Consider the following 17,519-nt stretch of genomic DNA (forward strand, 5'->3'; position numbering starts at 1 on the left):
ATATTCATCTAAACAACTTTCATTTAGGAAAGGCTTTAATAGAACCAAGATGCTTTCATGGGCCTGTACATAACACACACACCCCCCAGATCCAACCCCACAAGATGGTCTAAGAGGTTGTATTTATAGCCTTCAGAGAATGGTAGGCTGTTTACTAAAAGGATTAGATAAGGCTTGACAAAGAGGTAGGAAGGTGGGCATGCTGTGCCTTAGAAAACTTTTGCAAGACAGAACCCAAAACATCCCTGTAGGCACTCTCAGTTAGAAAAGAAGGGGGGAGAAATTGCAAATAGGTTTGGCAGAGCACTTTGGCCACTGCTGGATAGAGAGCAGAATCACAGAAGAGTAACTGAACAGCAGTGTGTCTGAGACATCCCTGAACAGCTTGTGCTTTTACTGGTGAGACCTGTGGGACTATCTTGAAATAGATACTTTCTCCTTTTATCTCAGAGAGAAAATGATAACCTTTAAAACACACAGCTGCTTCTCCTGCCACTCTCCTGCGGAAGGGAAAGCTGCTCTTCTGGGTTTGGTGAGGACAAGAAGCTCACGTGCTCTCTGAGGCTGCCCAGCACTTAGAGCAGAAGCACAATTCTTCCCCCTTAGGAGAACACGGTGATACTGGCACCAGGCAGACTTCTGTACCATTGGGGTACGGACCTCTAAGAAAACCAGGACGCAGTAGCATTGCTGCTTGTAGGGCATCTGTCCCAAGGACCTTCCTTGATACAGAAAAGCATTACAGGGCTGAGGCACACCTTTTCTTTCACAACCAATTTGGTCAGACATCCTGGGCTACAGTCAAATGCCCAGAGATCCATTCCTAATGCGCTGCCTTTGCACTCAGAAGTTAAGTAATTCCTCTACTCCTGCTTGCCAAAACATTGGGCTCTGGAGATGGCAGTCACAGTGGTGATGATGGGGTCTGCTACCATCAGCATTTTCAAATAGATACTCAAGAAAAGTTCTACTCCTTAGAGTACTTCTGGAGTAGGCTGGGAAGTTCCTCATGAGTAGGGAAAAAGTGCCAGAAAAGTGGTAAAAATATGAATTGTTCCTTTTCTTGAGGAATAGCATCATAGCACCACCAAACTACTTGGAATTGAGGGACAGCAACATGCAGGCATGGAGGTTTCTCCAGCAATTCAGTATTGTGCTCAACTCTGACCTTACAGTAAACTATAAAACACAAACACAATTACAAAGTCCCCCACTGTGTCCATTTAAACACAGCTAAGCGTAGGTGTGGATTTGTGTTTAGAGAAACAAGCCCCAGGAGAGAAGGCACAGCAGGGCCAGCAGCCACATGGCACGTTTAATTTCAAGGGAAGAACACCTGACTTCTACATGCAGATCAACAAATAAATAGGTAAAACCAAGTATATGTTCTGGCTCCTTTATTTAAGACCATTAATTACACCGTTACGGGCATCTCTGTTAAGGGTCTCTCACAAAGCTTCTCATGAGACTGATCAGGAAGAGTGCCAAACCGCAGCATGCGGGACACAGCCCCCTTTTAGGCTGGGCTGAGGATTCAGTTTCAGCATTAGTCAGGGCTCAGGTCTTCCCAGCAGCTGAGTGAAAAGTAGCTGTTTGAGGTAGGCCTATCATGAGGAGGAAGCACAGCACACTCAGCAGAACTGCATGGAGAGGAGTGGAATAAAGCACACAAAAGAACTAGCCCAGCTCAAGTCAAAGTAAGTTTATTCATGTGTGTCAGTTTGGACATGATCAGATTGAAAACCTTTCTCCATCTGAGCACCTTGAGGAAATACACAGAACCAAAAACCCAGGACAACAACCACAAAACCATCCTGAAGTCATAGGTACACCTAGCTAATGGAGGGTGACCTCAAAGCACCGCTGCACGCTTACATGCAAGCTGCTGGGCAGCTTGTGCTTGCAGCGCTCACAACACATCTGACACTTCTCAAGAGGGGACAGAACTGTTTACAGGAAACCATTTGTTACAGGGGCCTGTCTCTCCTCCCCGCGGCTCCGGCGACGTCCCTTTCCCACCCCACCTTTCATCAGAAGCTTATCTAGTGCCCAGACGGCTGGCCAAAAAGCTCATCCAGGTTGGAATTTGAAACCACAGATTCTCAGACACCGTGGCTGGGGCAAACGGTGCTGCCATCCCTTTTGGAACTAAATTTCAGAGAGTTTTGATTCTATTTGTACAGGGGCTAATGAGTAGCTTGGGATGTGAACACTAACCCCAGGGCATAATTCTGAGAACAGGATGACAGAGTCTCAGTCTCCTGCTCTAATTATACAGGCAAAAATTGGAATGGGAATGTGAAGAGACAAGAACAGGATTCAGGTCCCTCATCAGCTTAATGGCATCATTTTCCCAAGCACTGACGTTTTTCAAGGGTTAGCGAAAAATGCAAGAATCACCTCCACCAAGAAAGAAAGAGACTCTCAAAAAAAAAAAAAAAAAGTATAAAATGGAGCAACTGAGTTTCACAGCAAGCAAAGCTGTGCACAGAGCCATCACTGCAGAAGCAGCAATCACCAAGCAACTGTTCAATACAGTAGAACCATAAGGCACTAATAATGTTCCACTCATTACAATCAACATATGACTAAAAAATGACATTCATAAATTTAAAAAAAAATAAAATCACTATACATTTTAAAAAGGCAACTTTTCCCATTTAAAAAGTTTCAAATTTTCAGCTCTAAGAATTTTCCTGCCCCCTACCCCCGTCCAGGCGTCACCGACTAGTTCGATTGAGTGTTTGATCAGAAGTTCTACTGGTTAACACGTACCTATTACGATGAAACATCCCAAGGCATAAGCAGAAAACAATTTGTTGAGAAGTTACTCGACGATCCCATTAACATCACCAACAAACGTTAGCGGTGACAGTCGGTCACCCTGCAGTACTACAAACTACTCAAATACCACCACAGTAAGTGCAGTCACATGCTTTTAGTGCTGACTTGCATCTACCTTTCTCTTCAAGAAACAACTCAAGCTTTAAAACCCTGGAGCTTGAGGTGCCCTACGCAGCCATAGGCAGAGGAGCACGGGGGAAGCAGCAGCACTCGCTCATTAATGCTATTCCACGAGCACGCTTCAGTCCCTGTCTGGAAGCCCATGTCTGAGAGCAGCCAGATCCCTTAAATTCCTTTAATTCCGTTCTGGTTCTCCTTTGCTGGAGATGAGCAATTGCCCAATGAGTATGAAATCAGTACACCAGCTTCCTTCAGAGGGTCACCTGACAGTCCCAGTTTGGTCAGTATTGATAAGAGTTCAAATAACAAAGCAGTAGTGAAAGTATTTGTGTCCCATTGCTGATCCCCAAAGCCATTCAAGGATCCTTTAGACACAAAGGATCTATTAAGGCTTATTCTCGGAGATCACAGTAAAGTATTGCACACTATTTGTCTGCTTAAATAGTTAAAAACTGAAATCTCATTTCCCAGAGATTAGTAATATTACTATTATTAAAAAATGCTAAAACCAAATATGGAGGTAACTTCTCTGTGTGAAGCTACTGGAATACGTAACAGTTACTAGCTAGGGACAGCAGAGGTCTGTCTGTGCAGAGATTTAGCAACAGCATTTTTTAAACAACTGGACAGCGCAAATTCCAAATAATTATTTTTGCCCTTTCTAAAAGCTAACGTGATCGTAAATTTAGACTCCCCATGAAATGCACTGTACAATTTCTTGGGCACAACAGAGCATCAAAATCCACTGCAAGACAGCCTCTCCACCATCACTTTTAAACAGTTGACCTTTGGTCAGGACATCCAGAAATAAATAAGAAAGGGTATAGCAGTGAGACCACCCAACAAAAGACCTTAGTGTGACTGCTGACACGGAAGAGTCTGGTAGGACGGAACAATCCGCCAGTCCCGTGGATTGTCTAGCTTAGGTCAGCAGCTCCATGATGCGGGTGGTCTCAGGACGGGTATTTGGTACTTCACTATTGAGCTCACAAAGGCAGGTCACTCAAGTCTTGCTGAGCCATTTTGAATTAGTCCAAACCTGGAGGATGTAAGAAACAAGTCTCCCAGAGTTTTGATTAGTGTCCCAGCTGTCTGGTTCGTACAGCAGTCCTTCCAGAGGCAAGCACAAGTCACTCAGCCAGCATTTGCAGGCGCCGCTCATGCAGAAGCAATCTGATCTCCCTCACTATTAATGGTGAAATGAACAGGATTGTTGAACTCGTCTGTGAAAAGAAGCATATCCAGGACAATTAGCACAAAGCAACCATAGCTGCAGCCATCCCGCGCTCCAATGTGCATTCCAGGCCTCCCCAGAAAGATACAGGGTAAGAGAAGCAATGACAAAGTGGCACAGCAAATGGAAGGACCAAGATTGCAGGAAAACTCATATGATTTCAGCTGTCCTGATTTTCTCTTCATAAAGAAGATGAGCTCTTCACCTCCTCAACAGCCTTCCTCCTGGACACCTCTGCCCCTTACCAAAGTGGCCTTTTCCCTTGTCAGCACAGATGCAAAGACAATTCCTGGCATTTCCAGCAAGGAAGAATGAGTGAATTGTACAGCATTCACCACTGTGGCAATGCTGAGGAGATCAGGGCCCAAATGGTCTTCTCCCACAGTGGTACACCAGGACAAGGCATTCTCATTCCAGTTTCAAGATCCTCATCACTCCTTCCACTAATCTTCAAGGGCTAACAAACAAGCAGCTTAACTTCAGCTCCCTGAAGTTATTAGGAACTAAGTATCATGGAGATGAAGGAGGAAAAAGTCCTGCCTTGAAGCCAGTCAGGTGGTATGAGCTTTAGGAAATGCAAATGCAGGTATTTTAAGGCAAGTATTTTTGTGCCTCTTCCACAACCTCAGTTCCTGTTGGCCACCGTGACTTTAAAGGATCCAAAATGAACCGAGCTGATTTAGACACCCTGAGACAAAGGCACACCATAGACCACTTTGAGAATGGCATCAGAGTTTGCAGCTGCTGCAGAAATATACTGCATGTCTAAGTCACAATTTTCAGGTTCTCACAAAAACTTTCTATTGCAAATTCAACTTTGACAAAGGATTTTTAAAGGGAGATTTCTTACCATTAGAATAAAGAAATAGAAAACCCACATCCATCCCAGGTTCTCCTGGATCAAAGACACTAGATACTAAAAAGAAAGGGGAAAAAAAAATTACTCAAACTGGGAAGATAAGCATGACTTTCAGGCATTACTCTTTCATTTTCTAGAATTTGTGGGCTGTTAACACTCCGTACAGAGCTGATCACAAAACCTTCCAGCTGATCTTTTCCTTTCAGAAGAGATGACTCAGGACAGCAGCCTCTCTGTATAAAACCCACAGTCTCAGCAAAGCAGAGATACTCATCCTGAAGCTTTACAGTAACTCACAGCAGCATAAAGACAGAACAGAACTACAGTTTCAATGGGTGACAAATTTACTCCGCTGAATACAAGGTTTTTGCACAGAACACTGGGACATAAGTGGATGTAAGTACTCTCAGAAGAACTGAAAGCTCTAGAATGGCTTATAAATTACACAGGAGGCATTTTCAAGAGCTGTGCAACACTAATACTTAACCCTTCATCGTAGGCAAGACACTTGAGACTACAGTCTGTCCTGAACTGCATCCTAGTTCAATAGGACTACACAGGCCACAAAAGAAAATGTATTCCCTATTAGCAGATTTATATTCAGATGCTGTACAAGGGCCTCCCTTCTTCACTACTGGGTATATTAGCACAAAACAGGATCTGAATTTCTAACATGTTCATTGTGCATTTGCTGTCATTCACACACCCCCAGAATGACATCATGGTTCTCTCTGTTGAAATAAATGCAATATTAGAATGAGAGGCAGGTGGAATTTTTCAGAACTAAAGACCCATTTTTAATGATGACGTAAGTTTGAATGGTATGTGTGGGGGAAGACAGAAACACGGTAGACAACGTCAGAAGAACATTGAGAGTTACAGTACACTTTAAGAGGTCCACAAAGCTCTTGCAATTTTCTATATTTAATGGAGCTAAGCAGTGTCCTTCCTATGAAACAGAGACTGAACGATTGTATTTATCAGGCAGTGAATGGCAAGTACAAACCCAAATCCCTTTCCAGAAAAGGAACTCATATGCCTTGTCTACATCCTTGGTATTTTACCAGCACTAGAGGATGCCTGGAATAGAACTGGCTCCAGTCTTTCTACTAAATTCTCCCCTCCCCAAAGCCCCACTGTGTTCTTCCACATAGTTAATGCTTGTATTTGAGAAGAAAGAATGTCCCCAGTGGGCACACTGCCAGCTTGCTTTTCTGCAACAGTCTAGTCTTCAGACCTCTGGCAGCATACTGTAAGGACTATCGAAGCAAGTGGTGCTGGATTTACAAGGTGTAAAAGACATCCATAGATAAAAAGGGGAACCACAAATAAGAGCAAGTTTTAAATTACTTTACAAACACCGTAACATTCATAATAGGTACTCTAATTTTACTTGGTTATACAGGTAAACTTTTCTGTAAGCAAAGGTTTTGCTATTATCTTTGAACAAAAAATCCCAAACAAACTTCAAAATATTTTATTTTCACTCTTTGTGAAGCTGACCTTTACTTGCTTTTTGGAGTTCAGGATATGAAAGTCTCTAAAATTCATTTGAACTATGAAAGTGCTATAACATTAGCACTATGAATACTTCGTTTAGTTCTTAATTAAATTGCTTCCACTGGAAGCTTAAAACACACATTTCCTTGGTTGTTTTTTAAATAAATAAGTATTAAAAAACCCCAAACCACAAACAACCCTCTCTTTCTCTCTCTCTCCATGCAGCTTTGAATTGAGGAATGAGCCAACATCTCTAACCACAACAGACTCTTTGCCTCCTTCCCCAGACCTCTGTTTCCCTTTGGTAGCCTCACCTGGCCCACTGCAGCACCAATACTGCCAGTTCCATCCACAATTCCCGTGACTGTTGCCAGAGCCTCGCTGCTGCCTTTCACCAGATCCTGGCGCCCCAGATCAGCAGAAATTGCAGAACTGATCATGTTAGAAGGGCCTCCGATGAAAAATCCTGGAAGTGCCAAGAAAACGGCCTTGGTGAAAAACAAGCATGAGGATAGATTCTCAACAGAACATCTTCAAAACACAGATTTTCTACCATGCAAAGCTCAGGAAAAGGATTAAGTCTAGGGACAGTGATCACAGACTCTTTGTAGGCAGAAGTGTACCCTCACAGCTGAAGCACACAGTCATGGCACACCTTGCATACCTGGAGTATGCACACAGAAAATGCCAACAAGCACATTTTCATCCAGCAGCAAAAATGAGGTAATTAGCTGTGGCACACTCTGCAAGAAGTCAGGACACACCCAACTGCATACAGAAAGCTACTTTTGAACAGCACGCATATACAAACCCTCAACATGAAGCAGATTTAGATACATTTCTACTCTGGAGTAGTATACCCCCATGCTACTGCCTCAGTCTTCAGGGGCTGGTGAAGGAGATGGAAGGGGAAAAAAATGTAACAGGACAGAGAGTTCTAAAGTAGGAGTATGTGAAAAGAAAGGCTCTATTCATGCAGGCTAATCTTAATTCCATAACACAGCACAGTACGTCTGGTAGCGCACAAAGCTTGTGACGTCTCTCAGTGCACAGGGAATTTGAGGTTCTGACAAACACCCTCAACTTCAAGCTGCAGCTCATGACTTTGCCATATATACACTTCCTCTGATACCAGATCACTGCTAGGTATTTTGGCATAAATCTGTCCTCATCATACTGAGCCAAGGCAGACCCCTTTAGTTCCACACCATTATTCTATACAGTCTATATTCTAGACCTCTCTCTGTAAGGCAGTTTTCCTACAGCTGTATTCCAAAAGTAACAGGAATCGGGCCTCAGCTTTTACTCTTTCTGCAAAACCAGCAGAGATGGCAGCGCACACAAATGCATTACCACCACCTGAGGCTGGTGTTACTGATTTTTCTGCAATGTATATATATGTCTGCTGGCATAACAGTGACATTGATAAGATACCTGTAATGGCCATGATCACAGCATTGATAGGTTTGCTGTTTGGAGAACCTACAAGAGAAAGACCAGATGAGTGCAAATAAAACAAATTAATTTGAGAATGCCATTTTTTTATGGAGGATCAGAAAGAAGCATGTAAATATCCAGTTTGAACTGTTACCTACATAGCGATAACAACGCTCAGTTACCTACACAGTGACAACAGTAACTTCTGTTTGACTACATACTTCCACAGAGATTAGTCTTATTGCAAAGGCATTTAGAGACTAAAGACCCAGAAGTTCTCTGACACCACTTAACTGTAGAAAAGTTACCTTTGCCATTAAAAGTTTGTGCCCTGTTTTGATAGGAGATTTGCCTGGCTCTGTGTTCCAGCCCTTGTTATGCTTCTTTCTGTGACACAGAGCTTGCATTTTCTCTCTTTGAAAGTCCACTTGAATAGTAAGAGAATCCTCCCTCTCTCTGGGGAAGTTAGACTCAACTCAAACTCTCCCACCATAAAGTATTCAGCACTTGAATCACCCCTTCCACTCATTCTGAATTTTCAAAAATCTTTTTTAAAATACAGAGATTAGGTCTGGAGGTAGTAATCCGACAACTGCCTAAAGAAAGCTGCACAATAAAGTAAAAAATGCAAAACCCCATAATTCCTCTTTACAAAGCCATGTTTGAGCATCCACAGGTTCTGCTTGCTTTTCCAGGAACAGCATCACAATGTGCACATGAAACTGGTTTTCTACTACAGTCCCTCAGTGCTTTTCAGTCACTGTTTTCCCCGATATCTCACTTCCAGGCATCATCTGAATTCCTTACTCACCACTTCAACTTGGGGCCCGCACATGGTCAAGTTACCATGCGTAAGGCAAGTGGCACCCCTCTTCACGTATTCTTAGGCCATTATTACTCATGTGCAACACACTATGCACATAAAAAGGTTTGGTGGTTCGGCTAATGGAAATTAAATTATCACACTGCTGTAACTTTAGATGGCCTGTCTGAGCCTTCTGCATCTGGCTGGACAGTAGCACATTTTGAGTTAAGCACAAGTCACCCAGACCTCTGGCTGCTCTGCTATCTAGCACAAGCTTCAAACTTCATTGGCAATAATTTTATATTTGCTTCCAGTTCACTTTTGAAAGTAATGAGTTGTTAGCACAAGAGCCTAGAAAACTCCATCAAACTCCACCAAACCCAATCCTTGCTATTTAATGATTATACTTTATTGACCTTGCTTTGAGACTGTCTGAGTAAGCCAGCATGCCTCTGAAAGGCACACTTTACTTTTCATGTCCAGCTCTGGCAGTGATTTTTGTCCATAGACCTCAAAGTGTTCTATAAAAGCCTGTCTGTATCGCCACCCCATTTTGGAGGAAGACACAGAGAAGGGAAATGACATCCCAGTGAGTTAAAGCACTCCAGTACCACAGGACACCATGTCTGAAGACACACAACTGTTACCCTTAGAAGAGCTTCATACATGTTTCGTAGAAAGGAGATCTGCCTGTCTCCTTCTACTCAGTTTTCCTGACAGACTCCTTTCAAATAACCAATCACTGAGAGCTATATCTATTACAAAAGAGGCAGAAACTCTTCAATTTCACCACTTACAGAAGCGTAAGTGGTAAAGTCTAAGAGCTTCTGCCTCTTTGTAGCGTATATATACTCCAGCACAGATCTGTCGCCAGATTCTCTTCCCTCTTACTATAGGGATGCACCTGAGATTTCCTGCTCTGCCAGTTGCGTTGATACAATGACAATGCCAAAAATCTCACTGACGCTGGAGAAGGATCAGTACCGTAACTCAGCAATACAGGGAAATCCAACCACTCAGCTAATTCTTTTCCACCTCATTAACCAGAGAACAGATTTCTTTCTGTGCAGTGCCACACTTCAGGCAAAATAGACCAAAAGGCACCATCCTGATCCAGAAGCAGTTTCAAGACCAGAAAACATAATTAGAACAGGCTGTGCTCTGGTTCTCTCCAAGAAGTACCAAACGAACCTCTCATCACTGTGCAGCAAAAGCATACTCACGGCTGTATCCAAAAAGAGAGCCTACAGCAAAGAGCAGGCTAATTGCTAGCACTGGGGCTCTCTTCTGTAGTACATCAGAAATCAAGCCCTGGATAGTCCCACCTGGAAAAAAACCAAATCATAGTCAGGCTCAGGATGCTAACAAAACTCATTTCACTGACGGCAGTGGCCTCTTGCCTTCTCACCAATACGCATTCTCTCTAAAATCCTGAAAACTAAGTCTCCTGCCCTTACTGCCCCAGACACAAAGACAATGGTAAACTCAAGTGTCTCAGATAGAGCTGGGAAAACTACTCATACTGCTTTCCCAGGAATTTATTACTACTTCTTTTTTTTCTGGCACGCAACTAGCCAATGCTCCTGCTTTCCTTTTCCTTCCCCTGTAGGACCATCACAGCTCTAGGATCACCACAATTCTAGATGTAAGCAAGCTTAACATTGTGGCTGGTTCCTTTAACAGAAAGTGTAGGAAAAGGCAGTTCTTTTTCACAGGGAAAGCATTAGCACACAGGGGCCTCACATTCCCTGCTGTCTCACCTACTTAGGATAGGTGCAACTAATTGCAACAAATGTCAATAGCCGATAAAAATCACCTTATGTATCATTGCTGCCTCTGCAGGAACTGCCCTGCTGGTAAAAACTAGAATGTTGAGAAAGCCTAACATAGAAAAGGCCACAGAGGCAAAAAAACTGACCCTGAACAGACCAAAACAAGGATGTCTATTCTAGGAAAGCTAACTGGACAAGGTAATAAAGCAAGAAACTGAGCACAGGAGAGTGGAAGCCTAAGCACATATACAATATGTTCTTTATTCTGGAGGACAGGGTCAGATTTTGCAGCCAGCAGAAACAAGTGCAATTACATTTTATTTCTGAACACAACACAGTTGTGCCTGCTCTGCTGAGATCTGCGCTCAGTCTGTTCTTAAAAATACAGGACAGAAGGGACAGTAGAGAACCCAGTAAGACCACATCTAAACTCTCCCTCAAAGGTACCTGTCAGAAAGGAAGTAGCAAGCAGCAGGGACAGCACTTTTCAAGAAGTCCTAGAGAGTAAAGAAAAATGCCCGCTGAGGGTAATGTCCAAGAATAAAATAGTGCCCCTTAAATGATATGTAAACTCTTTAGGGGGCTGAACATGACTGCTCTGAGCTGCATTCGCTGTCTTTCATTTTCCAACGCTAGCAGGGCAACTGCAGGAAGATGTCATTCACTTGCTCACTCACCTACGATTCCTCCCACATCATACCAGATGGAGAGCTGGTCAGCTTCTGCTTCTTTCCATCCAAAGTTGTTGCTGAGGTAGAAGGGCAGCCAGAAGAAGAATGAGTAATTCACCAGTTTCAAGCAGGCATAGGCCAAAGAGTACTGGAACAAAGAGAGGGCCAGCAAGCGGTTAGCACTTCAGAAACACAAACAGCGTTTCTGCTTCTTCCCACAAACCTCTGTATCCAGCTAAAGCTTTCAGGGAGAAGTGCTTCTGCATTTCATGTAAGAAGGCAGCATTATGAAAGCTTAATGCTGAACATCAAAGGGAACCCAGGAATACAAAAAATCACTGTCGAGAAGGTTATTTTCTTTTCACTGAAGGCAATGGGTTAAAACACTTTCAGTGTAATCTTTAGAGGAAATGACACCAGGCTTCAAAAAATGAAGGAAATTTAATTCAACCTCTGAAGAGAAGGGAGCCAATCATGTGACATAAAACAAGCTTGAGATTTCATCATCTGTGCATCATGCTGAGAGGTTATGTGAAGTAGTTCCTCTGTGCTCCCTTTCGCTGCTCAGAAGGCTCATGTGCTTACAGCACCAGGAGGGAAAGCTTCGTTCACAATCCCCAGGCGGGTATTCCAGGACACAAGATGAAAAGTTTGGCCAAGCTAGGCACATGCTTTCAAGCCCAACAGCTAAGACAACCTCCTGCTTTTGGCTGCTGGGCTCAAGCTCCCCTTAGCGAGCAGGAGATCTCCTTCTTTAGAGCTTTTACATGCATGGCAAAGATTCGTTCTCTGGGATTGCTGGCCCAGCAGGCAGAGGGATGAGGCACACTATTCCAGTAAGGCCTCCTGACAAACACTGACATGGCAGTTCAAGGAATCCATATTTGAAAAGGTAAACAAGGATGAAGTGGAAAAAAAAAGCTGTTGGAATCACAGCTTTTGAGACTGTACGTATATGTGTATGTACACACTTGTCTTTGAATTCCAAAAAGCAGACCTTTTCATATATTCAATTCCACAAAATCATCTCTTCTGAATTTATATTCTTTTAATAGATACATCCTTTTTAGCTGTGTTATTAATGCTTTTTCACTCTTACAGGACACAAACTAATCTCCACCATACATGTAAGACACAGGGATGGCAGGTAGAGTTCTCCTGCCTCTGGGTGTGAAAAGTGCACTGTACAAAGTGATATTTATTGAAACATGCTTAGAAACAGTCTACCAGATTGTCTGAGAGATTAAACATTGAATTTCTAGAGGCTCAGGGGAAAGCTGTCTGTACTAAAACTCTTCCACCATATCACTCAGCAGGAGGAGAGAGGAACTACAGAAAAAATATGTCAAATCAAGTCTTTGTAGGATCCTGACAAGGCTTTGGAGGTTCTCTCGGTTTTTGGTCTCTCATTGATCTGACATAGTGTGCTGGTTTGTCTGGGCACTGATCTGACATCAGATAAAACTCACAGACTCAGAGGTGTTCATGTTGCTGGTTTAATGCACAGAACACGTCCTCAAAATCCCAAATACAGAAACAGCAACATCAGTTGTATAGTACCTCCTTATGTTCTGGCCAATGACAAAAAGTCACACATCAAGTTCTGCTTCATGATCAAATCCAGACAGTTCACACTCTATTACTGAGCCAGCCACCTTGCCCCCAATTCTTGTACTGGTTCTAGTATTCAGGGGGCACACAGCCCACTGACACAGAAAGTTAAAGTTGTTTTTAATGGCAGGTTAATTTTTCAGCTGAACCAAATCCATGAATTAGGCAATTCTGCTGATGAAGTACAAGTTCTCACACCAGGGACAGGATGAGGATATGTGGAAACTGCATCAGCAGGCCTTGTTTCCAGTTGTTTATAAAAAAAACCCACGCCTACTTTGCCACATATGACATCATGCTGATTAAGGCTTTTCAGACCAGCTTTCTGCTTTAAGGCAACTAAAAAAACCCAACCCCAATATCAGTGCCACAGAGCTCTGTGTGGTGCTCAGCTAGCAGTGAAAATCTCATTCCTCAGGGTAGCATAGCTACCTTACCAAGAAAGCATCCTACAGCCACCTTTGCTCATGGCCTCCCTTCTAAATTCAGCAGCAAAAAGGGCAGGATCTTTGCTGCCCTTAGTTGGCTCACTACAGGCACTAAATGAAGCAGGAGTCCGATGGGAAGAGCAACATGCAACCACATGCCTGGGCAGTATAATAATCCATGTGCACAAGGGTAACAGTCCCAACCCCAAGGTTTTAACAGCATAAGAAGTCAGATGTCAACAACTCCAATACATGGTCAACATATTAACAATTATGTCAACAAATGCTGACAACACAATAAGTCAGCTTTATGTTTAACAACGTAAGTCAGATCTCACTGAAGAATCTGTGTCCTCACCAGCACTACACCTGGAAGGCAACAAGCCTGGAAAAAGCCAATGGCCTTTGGCTGGTCGTCAGTGTCAGTTGCTTGAATAGAGTAATTCCGGTCATCATCATCTGCATCATCATCGCCCATTAAAGGTCTGTTGGCATCTTCCTCCACACTGACATCTTCACCTGCTCCAAGCTCAGGGAGACCTAAGTTTTACAAGGGATATGCAACAGGAAAAAAGGTCCACAGCCTGTTCACCCTCTCCCCACTCTAAAGCTATGCTCGCTTCTTTTAAGCAATTCTCCCTTCTAGCAATTCGCTTGCTCTCCCATACCTCCATCCTCCTTTGGCTTAGAAACTCTTCTAGATGGTGTTCTGCAGTGTCGCCAGTTTCTACCCTTCTTCTAGAGCTCTTGAAAGTATTCTGTCTGATCCTGGCGTTGGCTTTGTCTGTTCTGAGTGTCTGGCCATTAGTTGGAAGACACAACAAATTAGTGCATTTCCCCCCTTACTGAGTGGTTGGGATCCTCAGACCTGGCTCCTGGGTACCACTTCCCTTCAGCGTGGAGGATGTGTACCAGCAACTACCCAGATAGCTGCTGCTTGTTAACGCCTCCGCTGGAATGGAAACCCTAGGAACTGCACTGCGCTTTCTGGGCTGCTGAGTGCCCTTAGGAGCACTCTTTATGGCAGCTTTAGTGCTACCCACTTTATAGCCTTTGCAGGCATCTGAGAAACCTCCTCCATTGCCCTATCAAAGCCCAAAAGTTCTTTTGTTTTCCTGCTACAGTTTGGCTTGCCTACCATCTTCTCAGAGGACTATATTCAACCTGAGAGCTATTTAACCAGCTGCAGGAGACCTGCAGACAAAAAGTACTTTCCCTTCCCACTGCACAGTTAAGGCTTGCCATAGTTTTCTCCTACAATAGCCAGTTACCAGTTTGCCTGTTGTTTCTTAAAAAAATACTGATTTTCCAGGTGAAGAAAAACTGATAATTAGGCACATCTTAATGGAGATGTTAGAGCCAGGCTGTTTTATTTTGCTTTTTAAAATATCCAGATCCTATACACGTGATGCACAGTGGCATTTAGTGTGATCTTGGCGAGTAAAGCATTTGCTCCATTAAATACACTCAAGTGCAACACTGTTTTATAAGTGCCCTGAGGATAAGTGCTGTCAGAACGAGCAGTAATTTTAGTACTACATGGAAAGCTGCAGATCTGCTTTCCATGAAGGGACTGAAATGCTACAGCCCTCTTCTTCTTACCCACTTCCTTCGGTGACGTCAGGAGCCCAAAGAAGACAATGACTCCTCCAGCAAACTGTACTGAGGCAGTCACCAAGAAAGCATACTGAAGAGAAATAAATAAAAGATTATTTTTTTAAAACACCTTCAGTCACATAGGCTTCCCTGACGAACGAGGGTTTCTTTACATTCCAGCCTTGTCAGAGAGTAAACATAGCTACAACAACCCAGACTACATCCATAAAACATGGAAACAAGTGATCTCTGCATCTCCTGAACAGACTCGGTTCTATCTAGGCTGAAAGACCACACTGGAACAGCTGGTTTAGCGTACTGATGCGACAGCAGTGAGGAAGGGGCTCACTCAATACAACCACAGATCCAGCTACATTGGAAGGGACTGCTCAAAGAAGGGTCAAACACCAAATTCAGACTAGGTTGCTCATGGGTTTGTTCAATCAGATCTTGAAATCCTCCAAAGACAGAACCTCCAGGCTCTGGCCCCTTCTTCCAATGCTCAGCTAACTTCATAGCAAAATAGAGTTTCAAACATCCAGTTGGAATTGTCCCTGCTTCACTTTACACCACTGCTTTTTAGCTCGCTCACCGTGCAACCCAGGAAAGAGTCTGGCTCTGACTTCTCAGCAATCTTCTCACAGGCTTTGGAAGGCTGCTCTTTGGTACCCTAAGCCTCCTCATCTCCAGAGTGACAAGCTCAGCTCTGTTAGCCTGTCCTCATAGGTCACATGCTGCAAGATGCACTGGTTCACTTACACTCCCTGTATTCAGTTGCCTGCCTGCCACATTACAGCAACGTAGCGTGTGCCTGGCCTCTGCCCAGCTATAGAAGCTATGCCTCCATGCCTGGCAGAACCTCACCACTATTCAGCAGCAGCGACTTCAGTTAAGCGAGAACCTGTGATGGATGACTCTGAAGAGCACTTTAAGCCACCCAAATGAGAAGAGGATATACTATGGCACTTCAATAACATCAGTCCCATTTACAGAGAAGTCTCAGGCTCATTTCTCCCAACTTGGAAGGGTCAGGAAAGGAATACTCCTTCTATTCTGCCTACTGCTTGCTACCACAGAATTCAGGAAGATGAAACTGGATGCTCTGAGCCTGTTATCTCTCAGAGATGGGATAAGAAACTAGTCTCTCATAACCCAATCAGACATGCAGTCCTAGCTAGAAGCCAGACAGCAATACCTACCTCATAGCCATATTTGAGAACACAGGAGGCAAGGAATGCCCCAAGGATATTTCCCACAGATGCACAGGCACTCCAGAGTCCAAACACAAAACCTCTCCTGCAGAAGAGGAAGAAAATTTGAAAAAGGCAATGCAGGGAGAGGTGACATTAGGAGCAAGACAAAGATATAACATTCAAGTGAACTTTAACTTATGAATAAAGTTGAAGTGGACTGGGAGAATGCTGTAAAGAGACTCAAAGGTTACTTAAAACAAAACACAGAATAACTTGGGGATACCAAACAGATAAGAGAGGAATGCTCTATCCTGAAACACCTGTGTTACAGCAGAGGTGAGCTGGCAACAACGGGGTTACAAGCTATGGCTGGAACTCATCTGCAATACCCCAAAGTGACAGAGGTGAACCTACAATAGGTCAGTTTCCATTTGGTCTCTTCAGTGGTAAGTAAACAGAAACAGGCTTTCCAGTGGCATGAAAATTCAAATTCAGCCACTCTGCACTACAGGACTTTTGAAGTTTGAACCTGTGCCACACACACAATTTGAACACACACAATTGTGTTCACACCAAGCTGTTCTGTCGCTCCAGGAAAAAAAAAAAAAGAGACAATAGTAACAAGTAAGGCATATTTCATCCCACATAAATAACTTGAATTCTGACCTAAGAGCTGGCCTTTTTGGTTTGAGACTTTCAGCTCAATCTGCTACTCAGCAGGTCAGATAAATGAGTCACTGAAGAAAATTCAACTTACCCAGCTTTTCCAAACCAATTGCCCATGACAGCAACCACACAGGGCCAACCAGTGGACTGCAGCAAGCCATTCACAACCCATAGACAGCAATAGAACCACTTGTTGTAGAAATGCAACCATTCTGTGAGCGTGCCAAAGGAGAATACCTAGAGAGGAGGAAGAACAAACAAACAAAAAAAAGAGAAGAAACTCTGAGGCTACTGCTGAAAGCCAGGCAGGAGTGGGGTCCTAAAAAAGAAATCCCATTTCAGGGAGAAGGTCCCCCACAGGGGCCAGGCCAGAGGCAAGCCTGGCATTGTTTAAGAAACAGCTCAGAGCTCACAGCACCCTCTGCTGAGCCACCACAGCAGTGACTGCAGAGCCCAAACAACTCCAGACAAATGTGCTGTCGTGGCACTTCCACTCCAAAAGACTTTTATCTTCGTAAACTGCACAGTTACAACACCAGAGGAGAAGAAAGAGACAAATACTTTCAGTAGCAGCACTTAAAATACAGCAGCCTCTTGATCTGCTCTTGTACTGACATCCAAATCCACAAGGCTCTATGCAAACACAAAACCCTCAGCAGTCATTTATCTTTACAAAATTTAACATAAATACTACAGCCAGGTCTCAAATTACTAAGAGCCCTAACCCAAACTAGCCAAAATAAACACGTTTTGTGGCACACTGTGCTTGAGGCATGTTTGTGG

General features: G+C 43.5%; 1 protein-coding gene across 7 annotated transcripts in view; it reads right to left on the minus strand.

The window, feature by feature from the left end:
* SLC37A3 (solute carrier family 37 member 3) overlaps positions 1-17,519 on the minus strand; it is a 51,831-nt gene that overhangs the window by 24,903 nt on the left and 9,409 nt on the right. For 5 of the 7 annotated variants that reach the window (XR_011048305.1, XR_011048304.1, XR_011048307.1 and 2 more), the window contains exons 6-14: positions 16,828-16,973; positions 16,077-16,173; positions 14,884-14,968; positions 13,640-13,821; positions 11,249-11,390; positions 10,023-10,124; positions 7,992-8,039; positions 6,872-7,023; positions 5,049-5,114 (exon numbers count right to left, since the gene is read on the minus strand). Coding sequence is in view for 2 of the 7 variants with exons in the window: in XM_068402466.1 (XP_068258567.1) it covers positions 5,049-5,114; positions 6,872-7,023; positions 7,992-8,039; positions 10,023-10,124; positions 11,249-11,390; positions 13,640-13,821; positions 14,884-14,968; positions 16,077-16,173; positions 16,828-16,973 (1,020 nt within the window). In the remaining 5 variants the exon portion in view is untranslated. Of the gene's footprint in view, positions 1-1,608; positions 4,188-5,048; positions 5,115-6,871; positions 7,024-7,991; positions 8,040-10,022; positions 10,125-11,248; positions 11,391-13,639; positions 13,822-14,883; positions 14,969-16,076; positions 16,174-16,827; positions 16,974-17,519 lie in introns of those variants that run through there. The other 2 variants (XM_068402467.1, XR_011048309.1) reach the window with 2 other exon arrangements.

This window comes from Nyctibius grandis, chromosome 5, assembly GCF_013368605.1.
Source record: "Nyctibius grandis isolate bNycGra1 chromosome 5, bNycGra1.pri, whole genome shotgun sequence".
Taxonomy (NCBI): Eukaryota; Metazoa; Chordata; class Aves; order Nyctibiiformes; family Nyctibiidae; genus Nyctibius; species Nyctibius grandis.